At 41.5% G+C, this 25,246-nt stretch overlaps 1 protein-coding gene and 1 pseudogene across 4 annotated transcripts in view; one reads left to right on the top strand and one right to left on the bottom strand.

Moving 5' to 3' along the window:
- Nucleotides 1-387: 387 nt before the first annotated feature.
- On the bottom strand, nucleotides 388-1,449 carry LOC134809869 (uncharacterized; annotated as a pseudogene).
- Nucleotides 516-25,246, top strand: part of TAPT1 (transmembrane anterior posterior transformation 1) — a 66,203-nt gene continuing 41,472 nt past the window's right edge. The window contains exons 1-2 of one of the 4 annotated variants that reach the window (XM_016951383.4): nucleotides 516-770; nucleotides 14,207-14,337. Coding sequence is in view for 2 of the 4 variants with exons in the window: in XM_054682794.2 (XP_054538769.1) it covers nucleotides 1,617-1,815; nucleotides 14,207-14,337 (330 nt within the window). In the remaining 2 variants the exon portion in view is untranslated. Of the gene's footprint in view, nucleotides 771-1,482; nucleotides 1,816-13,572; nucleotides 13,666-14,206; nucleotides 14,338-25,246 lie in introns of those variants that run through there. The other 3 variants (XM_054682794.2, XM_009447401.5, XM_003950291.5) reach the window with 3 other exon arrangements.

Below are 25,246 nucleotides of genomic sequence, written 5' to 3'. Positions count from 1 at the left end.
TAGAATATGGGCTGAAGAAAGCTCAGAAGCCACAACATTTTCCCCACCTTTTGATTTTCAAAACGATTCTTAAGATTTGTCGGGAGTATTTGTTTTCATTTGTTTCAGTGAGGCTCAGTTTTGACCACATGCAACCAAAATAGAGAATTTCATGGAGGATGGTCACAGGATTGGCTTAGAAATGTAATCCTGTGAGCTGTCCCGTTTCATAAATAATAAGGTTCCGACGGCTGCACCGAATGTTCCTCCTTTCAACGAGGTTGGGCCGAGGTTGGGCTCCCAGCTGCTGGGACATTTTTAGTCCATCTTGGACTCTCACCTCTGCCTCCTGCTCAGCTGTCAGAATGCCAGGCGGCTCTGCAGCCCAAAGCCCACTCCGTTTTAAACTTGCTCAGTTTGCAATCACGTAACCCGCTACTGACGACAGAACCCTCAAGGCCCATTTATATGCGGTTCTCAAGTTTACGTCTAGGGAAGTTTCCAGGAAGCTTAGTGTTCGGGGAGGAATTCGTTTTGCTTTTGCTAATCAAAGAGACACAAAAGCACAGCTGAGTCCCGAAGCTGGCACACGGGAAATCGAGGTACCACTGTCCCCTCACCGGAGCGCGCAACAATCACTTGGGGAGCGGGGAAAAGGTCTCCACCTTCCCCGAGCCTGGGGCACCTTCGCTCCCACCGCCCCAGCTGGTGGTGGTCTCGACACCACGCTCGTTGCGGGGTCACACGCCAGAGCTGGAAAGGGGAGGTCCAGCCCCAAGTAAAGCGACAAAGTAAGGACACAGTGGTGGCCAAGGGCTGTCTCCTAACCCCAGTCCCGAAAGACAGTGTGGAAAGTCCGCCGGCGCGCCAGCCCTTGAAACTCTCTGCCGGTCCGGCCGCGGCCCCTCCCCTGCGCGTCCCCACCTGTTGTGAAGCTGCCCAAGCTCCTTCTTGCCCAAATGCTTTGGAAACTGCCAAAGGACACTCAGAGGCCAGGGAATGTAACAGGCAAGCATAAATATGCAGAAGAGATGGAACCAAAATAGCGGGCATGCAGGGCCGGCGCTCGTGGGGGTCGGTGATCTGGAGCCGGGCCCCCGCCGCCGCGGCCGCGCCAGCAGTGCCAAGACCTGGCGGGCGGCGCCGGCGCACTCCGGGGACCGAGTCTCCAAAAGAGGCCCTGAGCGGGCCAGCGGACACCTCGCAGACTGCAGGCAGCGGTGGTGGCGGCCGCCTCCCCGGGGCTCCACGGCCGACCCGCCGCCGCCATCCCCGGCCCGCTCCTGCGGGGTCCCCGACCCGAGCCCCGGAGGCGCCCGCTCTGCGGGACCGCGCAGCCCAGCTGCATGGAGCCCGGCGCGGTGCCCCGGCCGGCCGAGCCAGCCACGGCGCGAGAAACCGCTGCCCGCCACGGCGAGGGCAGGAAGAAGATGGCGGCTGCCGTGGCGGCGGCGGCGGCGGCAGCGGCCTCACACGCGTCGCTGACGCCAATGGCTCGCGCCGGTCGGCGGGCCGCGGATGGCGGCGGCGGCGGCGGCGGCTCGGGCTCCGGCGAGGGGCGGGGCGAGGCGGGGAAGGGGCCGGCCGGAGGCAGAGGCTGGAGGGAGGCGGCGGGGACAGTTTGTTGTGCTCGGAACATGGCGGGCGTCGGCGACGCGGCCGCCCCGGGAGAAGGCGGCGGTGGCGGCGTGGACGGCCCGCAGCGGGACGGCCGCGGCGAGGCGGAGCAGCCGGGCGGCAGCGGCGGACAGGGGCCCCCGCCGGCGCCTCAGCTCACAGAGACGCTGGGCTTCTACGAGAGCGACCGGCGGCGGGAGAGGCGCCGGGGCCGCACAGGTGAGGCGGGCGGCGCTAGGCCGTGGCGGGCTCCGAGGGGCGGACTGGGGACCGAGGGCGGCGGGGGCGCCTTGGAACCCCGGCCCCCGAGCCGCGCGGCCGCCGTTGCCTCCCGGGGCTCCCCAGGCTGTGGGCGCGCGGAGCCGCCGAGGCTGCCGAGGCTCCGCGGCCGTTGACAGCTCCTCGGGCGGGTTCCGCGCGCAGCCCCGAGGCCCCCGCGGCCGCGCCAGGCCAGGTGTGCCCTAGAAGGGGTCTGCGGCCGGGAAAGTTCTGTCCGGGTCCTTGCACCGCCCTCGGAAGGTCTTAGGTTGGCGGGCATCTCCCACGTCTCGGAGCCCAAACGTGAGAAGTACACGGCTGATTTCTTAATTATATTCATGCCAAGGTGACTTTTTTTGTTCTGTATTTTAAGCAAACTTGAGCCATAGAAACCTGTTAACTTGCCCTGCAAGTAGATTTTTCACAGACAGCTGACGGTGTGGTAGTGACCATGAAGTTCAGTAGTTTTGCCCAGTACAGAAATATTTAACACTCCATAAAATGTTGCATCTGAACTTTTCCTGAACTGAAACATGCCAAAAAAATTACTAGATGAGAAAATGTGTACTTATGAATCCTACATTCAATGACCAGTTTTAAACGTATTGTTACAATGTTACAGTTTCTATAAGCTGTAGGTTTTTATTCTCATTTTAAAAGAATTTTTAAAACTTGCATTTGTATTCATATTACAGTTACAGATTAGTTTTAAATGAAAAAGTTTTGAGATGGACGTCTTCTTGAATATAGAGTGAACCCAACGTTTTAATTCTCAAGCTGTAAACAGCAACTGAACCATAACTCCATTAAATTTCTTCCAACTAAAAAATTACTTCTGTTGTCCAAAAGGGGCTGTGTTAGCCGTTATTTCCTGAAGTTCATGCAAATAACTTTAAGTTGTGAGGCTGATTACATCATTGATTGTACTTGAGTACTGAAATTTTAAAAGAACTTAAGGGGCATAAAGTTGATCAGATGAGATTCTAATTGATTTGCTGATTCCCAGAACTGGACGTAGGTTCGATTTTGAAGCAGTCTATATCTTTGGAAAATTACAGACGGTCTTGTTTGGTCTTTTTCAATTAACCACTTAAAAATTCTCAACCATACTTTATTTGGTTTAGTTCTCAGTTAAACATTTGCTTCCAAGAGTATTTACTTTCTGCATTGGCAGGATCTAAGTAAGACAAAATATCAAATCTCTCAACTGTCTGTTTACTTACTTAGACTTGAATATTAAAAGCACTCTGTTGTAAATAGAGATAGATATAGCCAGGCTTCACTATACTTTCTTTAAAACATTTCTCAGTTGCAGGAAAGCCACCATTTTAAAAGCCTTTTTTTTGTTGTTTGCGTGGAGAGGAAATGAAGTTGTTTGAAGCCTATTGATGAGCACAGATCTTGAGCTTGCAGTATCACTTAACACTTCTTCCCTGGCTTTTTCTGGGACTGGATACCTGGACTTCCATGGACTTCATTATACCACGTATCCATTCTTCACCAACATGGTTCACCATGTTTAAGGCTGGATTTTTTTTAACCCATAGTTGCAGGAAGTCATTATCAGGGAGATGCCTCCAGGTTTAGCTGTTGGGGTAGTCCTTGTTCTTTCCCCAGTTCCATTGATTTTGTGTGAGGAGATGTCAGTGGCCACTCCTGCTTTACCAAGTCACACTAGCCTTGGCGATCAGGATTTAGGTGAGAATTCCAAATTCCTGGAGTATTTCAGCTGGAGCCACTGGCCAGTGTTCTCTCTGAGCCTCCACATAAGCCCCTCCTTCTTTTCCCCGGTGTCCCTGCTCTGCTAGTCACATAGCTCCTGCCACTGCTAGCACCCAGTCTGTAGCTCCGATAACCATATTTGTTAGAGGTTTCCCCACTAGAAACAATTATTTTAGTCCTTCTTCAATGCCCAGGCTGCTAAGTCTAGCGCTGCCCTCTTCCCCTGCTCTGTAATCCTTCCTTCCCCTCCTTTAAGAATTTTTAAAAACGATTCCCTAGGAGCTGGCCTGGGTCAGAGGGCCTTTGAGTGGCAGCACCTAGAGTCATTTGGATAGCATTTCTCCCTGAATCAAACTAGTCCTCCACGGCTAGATGCTCGGACTTAAGGTATTACTTGTCGATTTTTTATATTCTTGTGTGCCTCTGAGAGTCTAGCACCCCTGCTCTTGAGATCTAGATCCCCCTGCAAGTTAAGGCAACCTTTGGCTTTTCTTTTTGAAAGTCATAATCTTAGTGTCTTGGTGGCTGAACCATCAGTCAGTTCCAAAGTTCCCTTTATCATTTCTCACAAGGAATTTAGGGCTCCTACAGGTAAGACATTTGTTGATCAGTCCCAACAGCCTAGAATTCCCTAAATGAATGTACATATTAGGTACTTATCCAAATATTTCCATGTGAATAAAATAAATCAAAACGTGGTGTCTGAGGCTCATTTTTTGTTTTATATCTCTCCTTGTTGATTTATGTGTTTAGAAACTAGATATGTATATTTGTCTGTATGAATAGCTGTATATGCTCTATATTGTATTATACTAAACATGTGTCTCCATTAAGTCTAAGCTTTCTTTTCCTCATCACTTCGTTCTCAGAACTCCCGTTCTGACTTATATTTAGCCTGGCAATAGGCTGAAGCATGTCTCAGATGCGAGTACTTACACCTTTTAACATAGTTAGAATTGGGAATCCCACTCATCATTCCTATTTTTATTTGCTCTCTCAGAATGGTCATTGTGTATTTCCTTGTTGCATATGTGGTTACTGGCCTTGAACTCTGGATATAGTGGTTATCAAGAACTGCAGATTGATCTCTTCTGTATTTTCTTCCTGTCCTTGAAAATACTACCAACTTCTGTTGTTCCCTTTGACATAAAACCAAATAATCAATATTATGTTTTTGTGCTTGTTCCCCACTTGATTCATCTGCAGAAGTCCTAGGTAGGAGAGTTTGTGTATATCCATATTTTTATTTAGGAATCTAAGTGCAGCAAATCAACTTTGGACTAAGCATTAGGAAATCTGTGTTTTTGACTTGGTTGGGTTGTTGAATTGCTTTGTAAACTCTGTGCTTGCTTAGACTGCTTGCCTAATCAGTTTGGTTCTGTTTCATAATGCCACTACTAGATAGTTCAGTATCTGAAGCATCTAGGTTGCTTCTAGTCACCATGGAGACTTAACAGAAGGCTTGGTGTAAATAAGGGTAGCACCTGTGAGGGTAGCACAGATGAAAAAACAGTACCTGTGTAATGCAGGTGTTGGAGATGCTTGGGGATAGGTATTGCTTGTAAAACAAGAAAGCCTGAAGTCGGGTATAGGTGAACATATTGTTTCTACTGGTACAGTGCCATGGACCCATTTATTTCCTCCTTTAACAGTGACTCTGGACTTCTAAAACTTCAACTTACCCATCTCTTTTGCCTCTCTCCTCTCCCTTTAACCATGGTTAGACCTCTTCTTGCTTCACCTCTGTTAGAGATTGAGCAGAGGCAGGAAGAATGAAACCCAGAAAAGTCAACTGAATTTTTAGCAATACCCTCAAAAGATTTCGAGTGGGACGAAGGTTTTAACTATTCATATTACCTATGTCTTATTCTTTGTGTAATTGAAAATTTGTCAGTTTCTTCTTACAAATACATTTTTATTAAAATATGTTTTCATTTAACCAGTCTTCACCTATATCACATAGTTATCCCAGTGGCCCCAAACTTAACCAAATGGATGATTAAAGGGTGACTGATTCTAAAATTATGATCTAGAGCCAATTAATTTGTTCACAAAGAAAAATAAAAATAATAAAACCGGGAAATTACTTGGAGTAACCACAAACCAGATACAAAGTAAAATTAGCTACTTCTGACAAACTATTGCTTTGCTTTTAAAATTCTCACTTGCTTTACTTAATTAGTATATATAGACCAAACGAACAATGAAAAGTTACTTATTTTGGTTTTTGATCAGTTCAGTGTCTTGGCTTTTTACAGTTTTTAACTTTAACTTAGTTTACGCTCTGAAATTCAATCCTAGCAGCTCATTGGTGTTCCAATTTGGGGACTACTTGCATAAAAAAAGTCTCTGGAAAGCCTATATAGCATTGACTGTCAAATTAATGATATTCTATTCTCATTTGTAATCCATTGCTTTATAACCTTATGACCTTGGAAAAAGTCACTCCTTTGTTTATACCTGTTTTCCATCTATACATGTGTAAATATTCTACTCTTTACTCCTCTAAATGAGACTGTAAACATTTTTTCGAACATCTTAAAAACTTGAATATACTGTGTGAAATGGTTCTTTACTTAATGTTTGACTTAGGAAGGCAGAATTGCTGTTGTATTATTGAGTCCCAGAAAAGCTGATTACTAATTGGCCTGGTACAAGAGTGTGTCTCTGTTTAATAAGCTTATTTAACATTTTAGTGTAACCTTAATAAAGTTTACTAAAGTTTTATGTTATTTAAGACTATGGAGATATGCATGTTTCATATTTTCCTAACAGTTAACCAGTATTACTTTCCAACTTTTTAAATGCTCAATGCTATTTTAAGAAAGATATATTTAGACATATTACTGAACATATAAATATATTTATGATTACTCATTACTTTTAATTAATACTTTTTAATCTTTGGTTCTTATTTCTAAAATAAGCTTTCTTAGAAGATAATTAAACATTGTGTTTTTTTCTTTTAGGGGTGAGGAAAAAGCAATTTATACTATGCTTTTTCTGAATTTAAGTTCTGGATCACAGAGCAATTCTGTGGTAGGAGATGATATCATGTAAAAATATGCTGGAGGGGCTGGGCGCGGTGGCTCACGCCTGTAATCCCAGCACTTTGGGAGGCTGAGGTGGGTGGATTGCCTGAGCTCAGTAGTTCGAGACCAGTATGGGCAACACGGTGAAACCCTGTCTCTACTAAAATACAAAAAATTAGCTGGGCGTGGAGGTGTGCGCCTGTAATCCCAGCTACTTGGAGGCTGAGCCAGGGCAATTGCTGGAACCCAGGAGGTGGAGGTGGAGGTTGCAGTGAGACGAGATCGTGCCACTGCACTCACACCTGGGCAACAGTTGACAGAGCAAGACTGTGTCTCCAAAAAAAAAAGTATATATATAAGTATATATATATGTACGTATGTGCTGGAGGAATTGATTTGGATTTATGATTGGTATTATTTTCCTCATATTACATATTCACAGTTGACGGCTGGGCACGGTAGCTCACACCTATAATCCTAGCACTTGGAGAGGCCAAGGCGGGTGGATTGCTTGAGCCTAGGAGTTCAAGACCAGCCTAGGCAACATAGTGAAACCCTGTCTCTATAAAAAATACAGTGAGCCAAGATTGTGCCACTGGGCTGCAGCCTGGGCAACAGAGTGAGACCCTGTCTCAAAAAAAAAAAGAAAATTCACAGTTGACAAAACATAGTTCTTCTAATGTTAAGCACTTGTTTATGTTATAATAGTAAAATGTTTCTTTTTTTTTTTTTTTTTTGAGATAGAGTCTCGCTCTGTCACCAGGCTGGAGTACAGTGGTGCGATCTTGGCTCACTGCAACCTCCGCCTCCTGGGTTCAAGCAATTCTCCTACTTCAGCCTCCCGAGTAGGTGGGACTGCAGGCGTGCACCACCATGCCCAGCAAATTTTGGTATTTTTAGTAGAGACGGGGTTTCACCATGTTGGCCAGGATGGTCTCCATCTCTTGACATTGGGATCCACCCGCCTCGGCCTCCCAAAGTGTCTATTTTTAAAGACTTTTACTGAATGATATTTCTTCCTGGTAAGATTGGGATAAATGAACTAAGATTAATTGACATCTTAAAAACTGAAATGAGTGTTCAGAAAGTAAATATTTGGATTATTGGAAAAATACTTATTTTTAAAACGTAAAGGTAGATGTTTGGCATAACAAATGAGAGTGACTATTTTGCTTAGAAGGAATGAAATACTGCAAAAGTCTGACAGAAGTTAACATGTACTTAGCTGTCAGAGTTCTTGGTGATACCCATAGGTAAAGAACAGTGGCTTTGCTAAATAATTAACCAGTCAACTATAGCCAAAATTATAGGACAGATAAGTTCAGATAGGTCTATAGAATTCTAGACAGCAATGTTTAACAAAATAAAAACAAGCGAAACACTGAAACGCAGGTATACCTCGGCACTGGAGATAGAGTGGCGCTCTGGGAAATGCAGCCTTCTCCAGGAAAAGGTGGGAGTGGTCCTGGCAGAGCAGAAGCAGCGAGGCTAACTCGATGGCTCTGGCAGTGAGGCACTGTACCCTCCTACCTCCTTCACCATGAATCACAGCCAAATTATAATTGTCGGAGAGATGGTTGATCATTTTGATGTAGGGGAGAGAGCATGCTGGACTAGGTACTATTCCCAATTTGTCACTTAGCTTTTCAATGACTTTGGACAAGTCTCTCAACTTCTGTGAACCTCAGTTTTTTCATAATATGAAAATGGACAAAATATGGACACCATTAATTGCTCTGTTTAGCTCTCATGATTGTTGCAAGAATTGTATGAAGTAATGTATGCAAGACCTTTGTAAACTGCCTTATACTATAAAGTAGAAGGATCTTAATCCCTAAAATACAGCCACTTACGCAGGAGTAGGTGAGAAGGAGGTAAGACAAAGCTTTCAAGATATTTACCTTATGAAACTTTGTTGTTGTGGTTAGTATTTCTTTAATGTATCATTTAAAACCATTCCCCAGCCTATTAGCATCACGCTAATTGTACGCAAAGATTACCCTTACATTCAGAACTCACCGGCAGGGCTGGACTTCGAGAATATAGGGATACATGGGGCCTGCTCTTAGAAAGTTCATGGTCTTGTAAGGGAGCAACTAGTAAAGAGTGTAGCTTCACAGAAGTCAGCCCAAGCTGCAGTGGGAGCACAGGTTAAGGGGAGGGACAGAGGGCTCCTAATTTTCCAGAAGTGACGCAGTGGCCTGTTTACAAAGGCACTTGAGGCAATAATAGGCAAAGCTATCTAATGGTGAAAAGCACACACTCTAGCCATAGACTGCTTGACTTTGAATTCTGGCTTTTCTGCTTGCTTCCTGTGTGACCTTGGAGATCTCCTTAGCCTCTCTGGGCCTTGGTTTCTTCATCTGCAAAATGGGCATAACAGTAGAACCTGTTTCATAGTTACGAGAGCTGTACACTCAAAATAGGTTATGTTTTTATTTGACTTTTTATATTCTCCATTGTAGAATCTAAACTAGTGTTTATAATTAAAATTCTTGGATATCTAGAGGTAGAATCCAGACACTGTATTGTTTTGTACTTGTAATTAAAACACTCAGTATTTATGTTGTATGATAACATGTTTACAGAAAATTACTTAGATGATATATGTTGTTAAATATACTTATTTGTCATATTACCTTTTAATGATAGAGCTAGGATTGCAGAAATAAACATTAGATAACCACCAAACCAGAACTGATTAATACTACAGTACTTGTGAAGTTAATATGAAGTAGTTGAAGACACTGCGTCATGCTTTGCAGTTTTTATATACTTTCATACAAATACTGTCTTAGTCCTTTGATGATTCTGTGGATAAGGCAAACAGTTGACAGGTATTAAAAAACTGCTCTAAGCTTCCATTTTCTTTTCGGTGAAATTGACATCTGTGACTGGAGCAGGGTCACAGGACTAATGTTTAAGACAGCTGGTACCGGGACTGCCTTCCTCTGGTTGCTAATCCCATGCTCTTCTGTGGATCATAACACAACTCTTATTATGGTCAAAGCTGTCATCTCCAGTCACCAGAGAAGACACCATTGTGGAGAATAGTTTTCCAAATAAACCTCTTTTTCTTGAGATGGAGTTTCACTCTTGTCACCCATGCTGGAGTACAGTACACGATCTCGGCTCACTGCAGCCTCTGCCTCTGGGGTTCAAGTGATTCTCCTGCCTCAGCCTCCCAAGTAGCTGGGATTACAGGCACCTGCCACCACACCTGGCTAATTTTTTGTATTTTTAGTAGAGACGGGGTTTCACCATTTTGGACAGGCTGGTCTCAAACTCCTGACCTCAGGTGATCCTCCCACCTTGGCCTCCCAAAATTGATGGGATTACGGGCGTGAGCCACTGTGCCCGGCCCCAAATAAACCTTTTTATTTAATTTGCTTTTTAAAATTGAAAATGATTGTGCAGTAATGTGTTTCTGTATCTCTTTAACCCAGCTGGCATTCTTGTGGGCTGCGTAATTTCTTTCCTTGCACTTAGTGTGGACAATGAGGATCTCCTTATTCCCAAACCCAAGGCACTCACTGGCTGTGACTGCATCATGACACCCTGTTCCCTCAGGGGGTTTGAGGTTCAGGTACCCGTTGGGTTACCTTTACAGTCACTTAGCTACACATACAGAGTAGAGGCTCCTGAATCAGCAGCAGCTGCTACCTTGAGTGAAGCTTTTCACTTCTTCCCTGCTAACTCCCCAAGTCTCAGAACAATTCTGTCACAATCACAAGTTCTTTTCTCAAGTATCTGGAATGCTCTTCTTTTGTCATGTCTGATTTTTGTTTTATATTGGTACATTGTTATTTATTAAGCAATTCCATTACTATTGAACATTTTGATTAATTCCAGTTTTGTTTTCATATAGATCATCTTTCAATAGAGAAATTCAGCGGTAAAGAAAAATGAGAAAATACCAGAAATTATCATATCAGAAGGGACAAATCACCCACATGAAAGTTTAGCTCAGTTTGCTGTTCACATCACTTCCTCAATTCTTTGTCAGTTCTGTTCTTTGCTGCCTGACTCCTAAAGAGACAAATTTGGCCACTCCATTTTATGTCTAATTCTTTCTTTTCTTAGTCACTTCCCTTTCCATTTCATTTTTAGCTTCTCACTGTCTGATTCTGTTTTTGTTCTCTATGATTTTTCTTCTTCTCCTCTGACCTGTATATTGTTATAGCAAAGATTTGTTGAGTACCTGTTATGTGCTGGGTCCCAGTGATGCAAAGGTGAATGAGAAAACCAGACAAGAAAATGAATGTAGTATCCTGCAGAAAATCATAGGCAGGTGCAGGTACTGTGGAAGCCGAGTAGGGGAAAGGACAGACTCTGCCTGTGAAACTTAGGGAAGTCTTCACAGAGAGGGTACCGTCTGGGCATGTTCACTCCTGGAAAATTGGTAGGGGATTCTCAGACCAAGAAGCAGTGTGAACCCATTGACATGTTTGGGAGAAATGAAAAAGTAGTATAAAAAGAAAATTGTGACATAGAGATTCAGGGGAGGCAGGTGTGAAGCATGACTAAAGAGATGGCCTGTGTCCAGTTGTAGAGGTTCTGGGATGGCCCGCACTGAGGAGGTAGGACTTTATTCTGGAGGTAATGAAGAACCACTGAAGGGTTTCAGCAGAACCATATCTGATCTGTGTGAGCTGCTGACTGGCTGCCAGGTGGAGTTAGCATTGAAGGGAGGAAAGATGGGAAGAATGGTACTCAATCAAGAAGCTTTTGCAATAACCTGGAGAGAGATGGAGAGGACTAAACCAGGGTGGAGTATAGGAAAAAGGGGAAAAAGTTAATGTTTTAAAGGAAGAATTGGTAGACCTTGGTAAGAAGAGAGAGGGGATTGTCAAGATTGGCCCTGGGCTTCTAGGGCAGCAAGTATGTCACTGGTAACGCCAGGAACTGAAGTCAGGACTCCAGGAGAGGTGCTGAATCAGTGGGCAAGATACTGGTTTCGTTTTGTAGGTAATTTCCGTGTCTATGGGATGTCCAGGTAGAGGAGGCTGTTGGAAATATGACTCAATAGCCAGAGCTGAAGATGTGATTTTTAGGATTTTGATGATGGTTTTAATTTTAGTTAGGAATCTATAGGAAACAAAGCATGTGTAGGAAACAGAGTAGGTATAGGGAATAAATACAAGAAAGAATGATGAGGACATATTGGAGAATACCGTCATTAAAGGATGGCTGACACGTTACTGTAGTGAATAGAGCACTGAACCAGCAAACACTTAAGGATCGGGTACAGGAGGAAGGGCTACCAAAGAGACTCAGATGAGAAAAATCAGCCATTCAAGACAGAAGAGCACCACTGAATCAGGTTTAGGTGACATGGAGGGACAGGGAAGCTGCAGGGTTGGCTGCTGTCCGGAAAGTGTGGTGAAGTGGCCTCTGGGGTTCAAAATTCAGAGTTCACTAAGGTCAGTGAAAAATTATATATGTGGAATCTCCTCTGCTTTCTGAAAGTCCTGTTGCTTCTCGATTTTTACATGAAAGAACTGATACTTGTAGATACTAACTAATCAAAACATACTTTTTTTCCTGATTGGAAAACTGGCTGAACTGAGTATGATTTGTTTATCTTTCATTAGTCTTGGCTGTTTTTGTTTGCAACTCAAAAGGTTTTCTTTTTCTCACCTTGAAAGAGCAGAACTTGTTCTGGTTCTAGCCAGCGTAGAACATATTAGAAAGTTCCTAACCAGAAGTTCTACTCTACGTGGATTTGGTTAGACTAAGTCCTTTAAATCCAAACATCTGTTAATTTATACAATAGAGTTTACATATTGCATGCACTTAACCCATGTGACTTCAACTGTAAATGTATTGAAAAGAGAAAGTACGACACATGTAGATAGATGCCGCCTCCTGTTGCGTGAGGCTGGCAAAGGTGGAAAGAAGTCTGCTTTCTTCTTCTGTTTCAACTCCAGGTATCTCTCATGGTAACACTGACTCCCCAAACAGATTATGAATCTGGTATTTAAAGAAGTGTGTATGTGTATGTGTGTACATACACATATATATGGAATAAACCCTAACATAAGCAAGCCACTTGACATAATACTCAAAGAACCAGGAATCCGTTTTAATGCTGGAGGAAGTAAGCTGTTGTAGACCTATTGTTTAAAACCATAGTCAAGTTGGCTTCTAAGTCTTTCCAAGGGCTTTTAAGGATATATATATATATATTTTGTTGTTGTTGTTTTGAGACACAGTCCTGCTGTGTCACCTACGCTGGAGTGCAGTGGCGTGATCTCGGCTTACTGCAACCTCTGCCTCCTGGGTTCAAGCGATTCTCTTGCCTCAGCCTCCCAAGCAGCTGGGACTACAGGCGCCCACCGGCACGCCCGGCTAATTTTTTTTTGTACTTTTAGTAGATAGGTTTCACTATGTTGGCCAGGCTGGTCTTGAACTCCTGACCTCGTGATCTGCCCACCTCGGCCTCCCAAAGTGTTGGGATTACAGGCGTGAGCCACCGCGCCTGGCCAAGGATATTTTTTACTATAAACGCTTCCCCCCTCACATGTCGGCTTTAGATCATAGTACTCCTAGAAGGTGCAACTCCTTAAGTAGATCTGCATAAATGAAATCAACCTTCCTCCCTTGTCATTTTTTGGAGGGAACATTAAGACCACATTTGGTAGAAAGGACCACAAGGCCAGCTCAGAGCAAAGAGAACAGTGGACAGTTGGAAACCTTTTGGTAACCTGCGTTCTGGAAGAGAGTTTACCTCCTGCAGAGTAAAAGTAGGAAGCTGTAGATGAAGTAAGGGGTGCTGAGGGTCATTGAAGGGATGGGCTATCAGGGAAGTGTAATGCACTGGGAAGAGGTGGGGTTGAGCATCCAGAGCCTTCGCTTCTCACCTCAAGCTTCCAATTGTAGTGAGTGGAAAGTATATAAATAACTTCCTTTGACCTTGTTTTTCTCACCTGAGATGAGATAACTATGGAGTAATTTGCTTTAGAGGAACAGAGGAAAAACACGGGTGAATGGAAAGATCCAAGGAAAGGGAGGTTTTTCTGATCCGGTTGAGGTTGCACTTCGCGTAATAACTATTGTGAGTATCATGTTGGTAAGTCTTCGTGTAGGGAAACGGCATTATTTAGATGTTTGTGCAGGATCTCTGAGGCTAAACTAAGAAGGGAGCTGGGGCACCAGTATCCATGTAGTTCATCCAGGATGGTTCTTGGACTAAAGTGGTGCCCGTTGTGTGACTTTGCTCCCTTTTGACTCTATATATTGCTCTATTTTATATATTCTTGACACCTACTGATTTTCCTTCCATGTCTGTCAGTCCAGGTACTGTATCACCTGTAAGAACCAAGACTGAGCTCTTGAAAAATACTTTTCTGACTATTCTAGCCCTTAATAATTATTCCCTTCCATATTCCTGTGGCATTTTCAGGTTATACCACAAAGAAGAATACTTTTCTCAAAAATACTTGCTGATCATTGTGTGCAGTTCTAGGCATAGAATTATAGATAACATTTATGTTGGTCTCTTTGTTTTATATGTATATTACCTGTGGCCCCAGCTAGCGTGGAAGTTCCTTGATAAATACTGTTCTTTTTGTTTTCTGTCATTTTCTTTTCTGTAGAGCTTTCATTGTTGAGGTTCCTCAGTGCTGAACTAACAAGAGGGTACTTCCTTGAACATAATGAGGCCAAGTATACAGAAAGAAGAGAAAGAGTATACACTTGTTTGCGAATACCAAGAGAATTGGAAAAGGTACTATTTTTTCTTCATTACCAAACATCATTTTGAAAGTTATGTCAAAGTATTAATTATGCAAAAGAATGGTCAACAACTACAGTTGAGTTTTTTAAATAATTGAAATAATGTTATTGGGGGAGTAGAAATTTCCTTACAGGAAGAAGCTTTAAAGTTACATTTTTTAGTGTAAGACCCAGTGATAGGATATTAATAGATCTATCAAAATCTGAACTTTTCTGCCTATCATTATCATTGTGTGCTACATCAAAATAACTTTTGTAAGGAATTAATCTCTACTTCTGTACCCTTTTAGTTCCCTTCAGTTCTGTTTTACTAGAAACAGGTTTTTTTTTTCCCCATTCAGCATGATAAATTATTTAATTTCAGCCTTTTTAAAGGTTTCAGTTTCTCAGAAAGCCCACATGTTTATAAACATACAGGACAGTCTCTTCAAAGAAAAAGATGGTTTGTTTAATCTTTATCACAGGAAGCATTACATTACAGGGTGAGTGTAGTAACAGCAGCACTACATCTTCACGTGTCTTATTTCTTGGCTGTGCCTTATCCTATCAAGACCAGTAAAATAGGCTGGGAAAGCAGCCCCTTCTCCCCTAGGCGATGCTAGAGTTGGTGAGTCTAAGCAATTCCAAAATTTCTTGCTAAAAGAAAAGAAGAAATAATTCAGCTTCAGCTATATTGAAACATGTTTTCATACTTCTATAGTAACGTAAATCTTGTAATAGTCCAGTCGTCTTCTTAGAATCATACTTTCTGTTGGAGTGGCTATCAGAAGAGTTTGGTTGGCTGGATTTATTGGTACATTGTAGTAACAAGAGGTACTGCAGGCAATGAGGAGTAAGGACCCAGCTGGTTTGGCTGATGTTCTATTTCTGATAGTCTATCAGTTTAATAGAAGAAAAAGCCAAATGTAGAGTGACAGTTTCAGAAATGTTGCTTTATGTAGGTTCTTGGTGAAGCGTCACTTGCTGAAGTTGTAGGGAGTTCTGCATTAGGGTGGGATTTAGAGAGCTGGTGAGCAAGCAAAGATTAGAGAACAAATATGGCAATGGTTTGATTGCCTTTGACAAGGATCATTAAATATGCTTAACTATTACTGTATTCCTGCATTTCTAGAGGACTAGAGTTCCATGGGGGAGCCTGAGGGACTTACAGATAAGGAGGGAGGAGGAGTGGGCAGGGCTCTCCGCAGCACTCCTCTCCAGCGCAGCAACACTCTGTCTTATACACTGAGATTTATCAAAGATTTTGTCTGGGGAAAGGAGTAGGGTAGGCGGATGTTTCTTTTACTTGGAAAAAAATAAAAGATTAAACCAGTTCTTGTGTCTTAAAAGACTGTTAGCTTGCTTTGCAGCTTTCTTCCAGCAATAAGCCATGAGATGGAAGTGTGAGGACACAGTGCAGGGGAAGTGGGAAGGACAGCCTGCCAGGGCCTGTATTTGGACAGGATAGTGCCAGCCACAATCAGCTTTTGCCCACCTGGCCTCAGCCCTCTACAGGGGAATTTGTTTCCTGTCTGTCTGAGTAGTTATGAACTCCCATTTTTCTCTGGGGAGGACACAGGGATTTGCCTGCAACTCCCACCAAACTTTATGAACACAACCAGGGGACTGCTTCAAAGTGGGTTGGTATCTGTCTCACCCCTTTTATTACCCCTCCTGTGGCAAAACTAATGAGCAGTGGCAACATCCACTCCTGATTTTGTTACCTCAGCAGAGACAGGCTGGTTTCACGCTTCCTTCTTTCTTTCTCTTAAGGCAACACTGAAATAACAAGCAATGTTTTGGGGTAGATTTCTCACAGAAACTAATAAGCATTTCATGTTTGTAATTATGAGTATAAATTGTTTTCTGGAGAAAATAGCTTATACTTACGTCTTGATGAGACTAAAGTATAAACCAGTGATTCTAAATTGTGGTCCACTATAGAACCACTAACGGGTCAAGTAATCAGTATAAGTTGCCATCAGAATTTTTTTTTTTAAGAAAATAGAAGAAGTATTAGAGAACATTGCCTATACTAAGAATAAGTATTGTTTCATGAAACTTTGGTTCCATTTGTATGAATGTAAATGTATAATGTCAGAAAAGTTGCATCAACACTGCTCATACACAATTGTAATAATTTTCTAATGATTTTTGTTTTCCCTGAGAGAGGCTTTAGGCCTGTTTGGGAAAATTTGATGTAGTCTCTTAGAACAATACTTAAGAAGCTTTGTAGCCTAAATGTACAAAAGAACATCATGATTTTCTGTTTGGAGCATTTTTTCTTAACTTCTAAAACCAAGTGGGATGTAGAGGAAAGCCATTTTAGGTTTCAGTTTAATTCCAGGCTTAAATATCTCTCATAACTGCATGAATTCACTCTGATATCTTTAAGGCCTTTATTTTTTATAAGTAGGATTTCACTTAAAGTTTTTATTATGAGTTGAGAGCCTATCTAGACATGCAAGATAACCTAAATAATTTTTTATTGGCTTTTTTTGTTTACATTGTCTATTCTAATATATAATATCTTACTCATTTTTTTTCTTGTTTTCGATAAATGCTATGATATTTTCACCTAACCTTTTCAGGAAGAGAAACTTGAAAATTAAAGAGCACTTTGCTTCTACAAAGGTTGCAAACACCATAAAACATGTCATTAATTTTTATATTTTAAGATAAAGGTCAACTTAATATCTCTTATCAAACCTGTTTACTAATGTGAAAAAAAAAAACCCCAATTTTTGTGTTGTATTGTCATTGGATAAATACCTTATACTTGACATTTAGTAAAAATGAATTGCTTATATATTTTACATAGTATTTCCAATTATTAGCACATTATTTTCACTCTTAAACTTCTTATTTTAAGCTAAAGGTATATAATTTTGGAGTGTTTTATTGGCTTTTGAGAGACATTTCTTCTCTTCCACCATAAATGTCCTCCCCTGACCCTACAACCCCTTGGGTTCTATGTACCAGATCTTCTGCTGTTTATGTAGTCCACTTTGGGAACTTTATTTTTCTTTTTTATACAACCAAGGAGATTAAACTATACTTTCTCTGCCTTCTAAATTGAGAGGCAAGATAGCAAAGTGTTTAAGGGGATCATCTCTAAAGCCGAACTGTCTAACTCTGAGTCTTGGCTTCACAGTTTATTGGCTGTGAGTCCTTGAGCAATTCACTTAATCATTCTCTGCCTAAGTTGTCTCATCTATATATTAATTATATGGTAAGCATGTAAAATTTTTCACAACCTTCACATCAGCAACTCAGGGGGAATGCACTACTCTGCTAGAGTGAGAGGAATTTAAAGGTTGCTTGTCCCCGATTACATTCTGGTGGATGTAATATTTTTCTTTGCAGTAGGGATAGCTTTCATCTTTGGGATGTGCACAGCAGGAGGTGATTGGGAGAGGTGTGGTTTTTAGGATTTCCCTGTGTCCCAGTTTTATCTCACATTATACTTTTAATCTCCCTGCTTTGCTTGCCACTAAATTCGACTTTGCTAACCCTGCAAGGGGCATGATTTTCTGGCTCTTGGCCCTCTTGGGTTGCTGACCATAGGCAGAAAAAACCTCTAGGGAAAGCTGTCTTCTTTCCTCTTTCCTTTTACCCAGGCTGTCTGGGGGTAAAGCTGATCTCTTTCATGAAGAACATAACCAATGGCCATGAGAGATGATAACACACCCTGCCATTTTCTGCCAAGCCCTATAGAGTCTGGCCTCAATGGGCACATGCCTGAAACCTACAGTTATAACAGAAACAGGGTGCTTTAACCAGAGGCTTGGTGAAATCAAGGGCAGGGAGCACCAGTTTCCTAAAGAGGAAATTCCTGGTGAGTGAGTTCTCACTGTCCCATACCCCACCTTGACTTGGACACTTACATCCCACCTCTTGTATCCATTTCTGTGTGAATAATAAATAATGTTTGTTATGTAAGGATTAGGTGTCAGGTACTGTCCTAGGCACTTTACATGTGTTTGCGTTCAATCCATTCAACAGCCTCACAAGATATATATACTATTAAAGCTCCAATTCCTTTGTCCACCCCACTGTGGCAGTTCTACATTGACTTCCAGACAGATCTCTCCTTCCACCGTTGTTTGGTGGAGGTATGTGCTAGTAGTATATGCTCTCCATTTAGGTCCCCTAGGAACAGTTTACCATGCATCAGGTACAAAATTGTCCCTTGTCTAAGGACTAATTTTGTCGTCTTTGTGAATCTAAAGCTACAGTAAATAGTAAAGAAATACACATTATAGGATCTTCTAAAATTTCCTCCTATGTTTAAATTCAAATTTAGAAAGGTAAAGATCACTTACACACTTAATTATTAATTTGCTCCATCTATATTTTGAGTACTTTCTATGTTCCAAGAAGGCACTTTTGCAGTGCAAAATACAGAGATAAGACTCACACCTAGCTTAGGAGATATCAGATCCGTAAGTTATTATAATACAGGATACAACGTGACAAGTGCTTTTAAATAGTACAAATAAAATATGAAGAATTTAGAGAAGGGGAAGTGTGCCTAGACAACAGACCTGGGACGAGGATCCAGGAAGGAAAAAGAGGGAGATTTTGTCGTATATGCTTTGTAGGATGGGGTGGCTATGCTAGGAAGATCCAGAGGTGGAAAATTGTTAGGTGTGAACAGGAAACCACCGACACATGCTGGAAAGAAAGATAGACTGGCCAACCTAGGCAATGTGACAAAACGCTGTCTCTACAAAAAATACAAAAATTAGCCAGGAGTGGTAGTGCACGCCTGTAGTCCTAGCTACTCGAGAGACTGAGGCAGAAGGATTGCTTGAGCCCCAGAGGCAGAGGTTGCTCTGAGCTAAGATCATGCAACTGTACTCCAGCCTGGGCAACAGAGTGAGACCCTATCTCAAAAAAAGAGATAGGCTAGATCCAGTTATGTTGAATGGTCAGGCTGGAGAGTTTAGAGTTGAGTCTATGGAAGGAGACTATTAAATATATATTTCTTAGGAATGCTTTTAGCTGTATAGAATGGAAAAGCTGGCTAACAGTCATTTAAACAAGTAGGAAATTATTTTTTTCAACAAATCTAGTAAAAAAGAGGTCTCAGTTGTTGCAGCAGATTAATGAAGCTGTCATGGACCCAAGTCCTTTTCATCTTTCTATTTTGCCATCCTTGGCAAATTGGCTTTGGGTCCTCTTGCTTGTTGTCTTCTAGTAGAAAGATGACGGCTGCAACCTCGGCATTACATCTGCAATATAAACAAAGAAATGGGGTGGGCATTGCCACTTTTTTGACTATGCCTTTTATAAAGATTGAAAGATTTCCCAGACGTGGCCTGGAATACTTCCACTTCTGTCTTATTGTCCAAACTGAGCTACATAGCCATTCCCAGCTGCAAAGGAGGCTAGGACAGTGAATGTTAGGCTTTTCCAACAAACAGAAAAGAACTGAGAATGGTTATTGGGTTAGCCATCCGTCAGAGCTTTCTTTCTGGAAAATTAGTATAGTCATATTCAACATGGACTGGAAATGAGACAAGCAGGGAGAGCTCAAGATCCTTCCATGAATATAGTTAATATATAATTTAATTCTACAATTAAAATTCTTATTTAATTCTACAATTACATAATTTAATTCTACAAATTAAAATCTTCATTTGATTTACTTATTCCCCTCTCATGGTATTTATTTCTTGTGTTAAATATGTCAGATGTATGTTGTGGATTATCATGAAGCCTTTTAGCAATATTCTTTTCCGTGTTTATATATGTTCATGTAAGCTTGCATATCTGGTTAAACTAAAATGAAAATATTCTGTTGACTTTTCTTTACCTTGTAATTCTGTGCTTTTTGGCAATTCATTATTTCATTGTTACCATGCCTTGTACATTATAGCTATTTAATACATTTTTCTAAAAATTAAATTCAACTGCTTAAATAGAATGACTTAGTTTTCTTACCAATGTAGCAAATTTTTATAAGCCTTAAATTTGTCAGATTGAAGGTGTAAGTATTGATATATTGTTATTACTAGGCATAGACTATTATTGTTGAAAGGGGGAAGGGTTACTGTCATACAGGGGAATTATTTGTAATCAAGCATCAACAACCTTAGCTTCTTGAGTCTGTTTGTAATAGCTGAGGCCTGATCAAGGCATCAAATCTCTCTTGGGTTTTACTTTCTTCTATGATTAGAAGGCTGTACCTAGGTCATCTCAAGAGGTCTAATAGTGCATGATTCATTGAATGAGTTTGCCTGTGAGGAATGGTGAGGGTAGATGGAAAGATTTAAATGTCTAGCGGAGTAACTTAATTTTGCCTTTTTGAAGGTTGTGGTGGGGTTAACATTTAGGAAAAAATAATCCAAAAGTTCATTTCAAACAAATGGACTTAAAATGTCATATAAAGCCTTTTTGTTTTATGTCAGTTTGAGGATATGTTAAGAAAACGTAATGACTATTGTTTCCCCTTTATTTCAGTAAAACAGTTCTGGGATTTCATTGTGAAACTAATAGAGAGTATTTACTCAGACCCATATTTATGGCAGTGTTTTCTTGGGCATCCTAGTCAGTTTCTGATTTCATAAAAACATGTTCAGAGAATCATCCCTCTAAATTCTTCTCATAATGCAGCTCTTGCTGGTGACACACCCTTGTGCAGATGTTCCCCCCCCTTGTCCCCCAGCCCCTGCCGTGTGGCTGCTGAGAAGCAGGAAAGCCAGTAGGGATCCACATGTCTCAGAAGCTCAGCAGCCTTGGCTGGTGCTTCTCCCCTTCTCTCGAGGCTTGTCACACCCTGCTTGTGGTGGTGGTGACCACAGCTTCCGCGTTCTTTCTGCAACAGTCTTACCATTCTTAATTTTCTCAGGGGAGGTTGGGCATATGAGACCCATCAGATAGTTCTAAGACAAGCCAGCAAAGCCTTTAGGCCTCTAGCACATTTATTAATGTATTTAAAAGATAATTTTTGAACTTGGCACCATGGGGCCATGTTTATCTTTGTGAATCAATCACTTATTTCTCTCATTTCAGCTTTGGAAACAGTCTTAAATTTCTCCTCTGTCTTTCCATTGTCCTATGTCAGGCTGCTGTGATCATTCACACTGATGGCTCTTCTCCTTCCGTACTGTCCTCTCTGCTCACTGCAGCCTGCTGTGGTGCTTCGTGCTGACCACTCCCTAGAAAGTCGATCTGATCCTAGATAGAAGGTGTAGGATCAGAGCCTAGAGCCGCAGCTAAGACCTCTGTTCCTTAGGTGACACTCAGTCTTGCCCTGGGACCCTGAGGGCACTCCTGCCTTGCTGCATCATTCCAGCCTCTCAGCAGGAGCACCACAGCCCTGTCTAAGCCCTGTCTGTAGCAAGCAAAATACCAAGTAATAGTTCCTGCCTGGTGGGTTGTTGTGAGGATTAAGTTAATGTGGGTCACGTGCTTAAAATATAACAATATTCAACATGGATTGGAAGTAAGAGAAGCAAGAAAGTCTCATTATCATTCTATGTGCATAGTCCTACAAATTAAAATCAATTGACTTGTTTTCTATGGCTGCATATGCTTACATAGCTTGCCTATCATAAGAGAACTTGGCTCATGATAATCCCTTTCTTGGCCATCTCCTAGAGTATAGACTTTCTGGGGCATGAATTTTTTAATTCGGATGATTAAAATGATTTTATTGTAGGGATGACCTTGAATCTGCAGTAATTGCTTTCAAAGTCAGTCATTTATAGTTTTCTTATTGATATCCTGTTCCCCTTAACATTCTGCTGATTATTGATCCCTATATGTGAGTTTATTGAGAACATCTTCATTCTCAGCAGAGATTTATCAAAATGTACATGTTTCAAAATAACCTAATCATCTTCAGGTACCTCTTTAAAATAAAAGAGCTATAAGTGAAAACAGTCAAAAGACAAGGATACCTTGGAACCTAAGAATGAAAATTTGAGCTCCTTAACAATGAACTGAACATGATTTTTATGCCTCTTGCATAATGATTATATCCTAACCTCACCGCTAGGAGGCTACTCACATTGTACCTGTGCATGCTCTTTCCTTGGTTTGGAATTCGGTCCTCTTTACTGCCTGGCAAAATCTAGTGCCCGTCTTCTCTCCTCTGTGGGACATCTCTGCTATCTCTTGCACCGCCTTCCCTGTGGTGTGCATGCCACTCTCACCTGCCCCCAAATACACACACTTTACAGACCCAGGCTCTTCACCTGTGTTTCCAGAGCACATCATTCATCTGGCACTTAGTGTGCGGTTTGTGTCAAGCTCACTGGGTTGTGAATTCCCTGGAGAGGATGTCTTTCCTCCCAGTGCAGTATTAAGCAAGATATGGTCTCTGCTTTTACAGGAGTAGACCCAGAGCTTTAGCACAAGCTTTATAAAAGTGAGACTAAGCCTCTTTACTCCTACTTTCTAACACCCTAGACCAGCGATCCTCGACTAGCAGGTGGTATTTGGTGGTTGTGGTGGAGGAGATGGTATTCAGAATTTCCAGAAGATGGTTAGTGTAATTCAAGGAGATATATTGCAAAATCATTATGCTTCTTTCATTTTAGCCATAACATTTTATTTATTTTGAAATTTCAAATGGTGCTAAAAGAAGGGCAGGAGATTTTTGTCATAAAGGGACACATAGATTTTTTAAAAGGTGAAGAAACCCTGCTTCATTCCCCACAGAAAGAGGCTGGCGTTTTTACTTGTTTATTTCTCTTGAGGCAGATATTTTTCAGATGCTAAGTGCAGTACTATTAGGTTCAAAATAAATATGATAAGAGCAGGTTGTAGAAATTTTCACAAGTGAATATTTTGTTTACTTACAATGTCACAGGATAATTTTCATTTTGTAATTTCCTTAGCATTAAAGTTCAGATGTTAAAAACTTATGTTAAACTTTATTTTAAAATGTGTATAATGGTAAATCCAGTGGTGAGTGAGGCCAGAAGGATGAGTGAAAGTGTCATTAGTAGAAATAGTGCTTCAGTTTTCTGCAGACTGAGTGAAGTCCTGGCTCTGCCTCCACCACTCAAGAACCCAGGCCAACTCCTTGTCTCACTGCAGAGTGTGGGTGGTACTAGACTGCGGCCATGCACAGGCAGGGCCCAAGCCCAGCACCTGGCCAGTGCCCGGTTGCGTTGCCCAGAACCTGTAGAAGGCTTCTGAAGTCCTTCCAGAAAAGATCTCTCAGAGACAGAGAGCCTGGTGAACATTTCTGTCCTTTTATTGTTTTCACTTATAACTCTTTTTATTTTAAAGAAGTACCTGAAGATATTAATTAAGCAAAAGATTATTTTGAAACATGTACATTTTGATAAATTGCTGCTGAGAATGAATTTTAGAAAATATTTTAAAATTATATGTCTGCAGTTTGTAACTCAGTACTTTTAATTCAGTTTTGCACAAAGAACTTCCCAGTGTGTTCCCACTTGTATACTCTTCTGCAAAGCTTTCTGTAGTCAGTTTGAGCTGAACTGTCTTCAGTGCTTTGGAAGCTGCCTAGGAAGGAACTAAATTTCAGCCTGGCTGCCTATCCGGGACCTGATTTTCAGACTGAGTTGCAACTTTTTAGTGGATCACAAACGCTCCTTCTGGGAACATCAGGTTTCTGGCAGTTTCTACCCTCAGTACTGAACCAGCAGTCCACTCGCAAGGACGGAAAGGCTTCTCAGTGATAGGAGAGTAATAGAAAAGGACCATGAACTCTATCTATATGGACCTTGCTCAGCCTCCTGCTGTACTGCTTTGTGTGTAAGACAAGAAAACATGCAACACTGGGACTCTACGCTAATCTACCGCACGTGACTCTATGCTAATCTAGCATCGTATTTTCACTGCTGTTCATAATGAGTCTAAATTGTTAAAAACAAAAAAAGGGACTATATATTCAGATTAAGAAATCTGGCAAATATTATGTGTAGCATATTTTTGAGATATTTTTATCCAAAATTAATAAAGTGTATTCTTTCATTTAAAGACATGTGAATTCGTTTGCTAGGGCTGCCATAACAAAGTACCATAGACTGGGTGGTTTAAACAACAGACATTTATTATCTTGCGGTTCTGGAAGCTGGAAGTGTGCAATCGAGTGTCAGTGGGGTAGTTTCTTCTGAGGCCTCTTCTTGGCTTGCAGATGGCTGCCTTCCTCTTCGGTCTTCATATTATCTCTCCTCTGTCTGTGCCTGTGTCCAAATTTCCTCTTTTATAAGGACTCCAGTCACACTGGATTAGGGCCCACCCTAATGACCGAAACTTAAATTACCTCTTTAAAGACCCTATGTCCAAGCACGGTTACATTCTGAGGTTCCAACATAGGAACTTGATAGAGGGGACACAGTTCAGCCTGTAACTGTGAATTTTAATCTGTGGAGGCAGGGCAATTTATTGACTAAAGATACATGGATGCTGTGGTGAGGGCATATGTATCATACCATAATTGTGTGTCAGACATACAGAAAGTTGCCACTCTTAAAATGAGTAGCTGAGTTTGTTAGCCTAGTGGTGGCTACTTGGCCAAGTCCTCGAAAGACTTCACCCTCTTTCTGTGAAATATAGTCCTAAACTTAACAAGTAAGAGTGTCTAATGATACCACAAAAAGAAAGGGTATGGCAAGTACTCAAGAAAGGAGGAGAAATATAAACACTAGGAGGCTGGTCCTGGAATTAAGAATAAGGCCTTCTGAGTGCAGCAAGTTTCAGTGCACATGAAATTGTGTTAAAGTTAGTGATCAGTTTGCATATTTTTAACATAAACAATATTGTAACTCAGTATATATTCCAGTCTTTCCCATCAATGAAGCATTCTAATAAACAGGAATAGCAAAATTATGAGGAATAAAGATTTTCCATAATATCTAGAGCTTGAGGAAGTACTCAGAAAGCCACATCAGATGATGTGCCATTAACTATGGTCAAGGGCAACTTGTTTTTGA

The sequence above is a fragment of the Pan troglodytes genome, chromosome 3 (genome assembly GCF_028858775.2).
Source record: "Pan troglodytes isolate AG18354 chromosome 3, NHGRI_mPanTro3-v2.0_pri, whole genome shotgun sequence".
Lineage (NCBI taxonomy): Eukaryota > Metazoa > Chordata > Mammalia > Primates > Hominidae > Pan > Pan troglodytes.
This window is presented reverse-complemented; position numbering and strand designations above follow the sequence as displayed.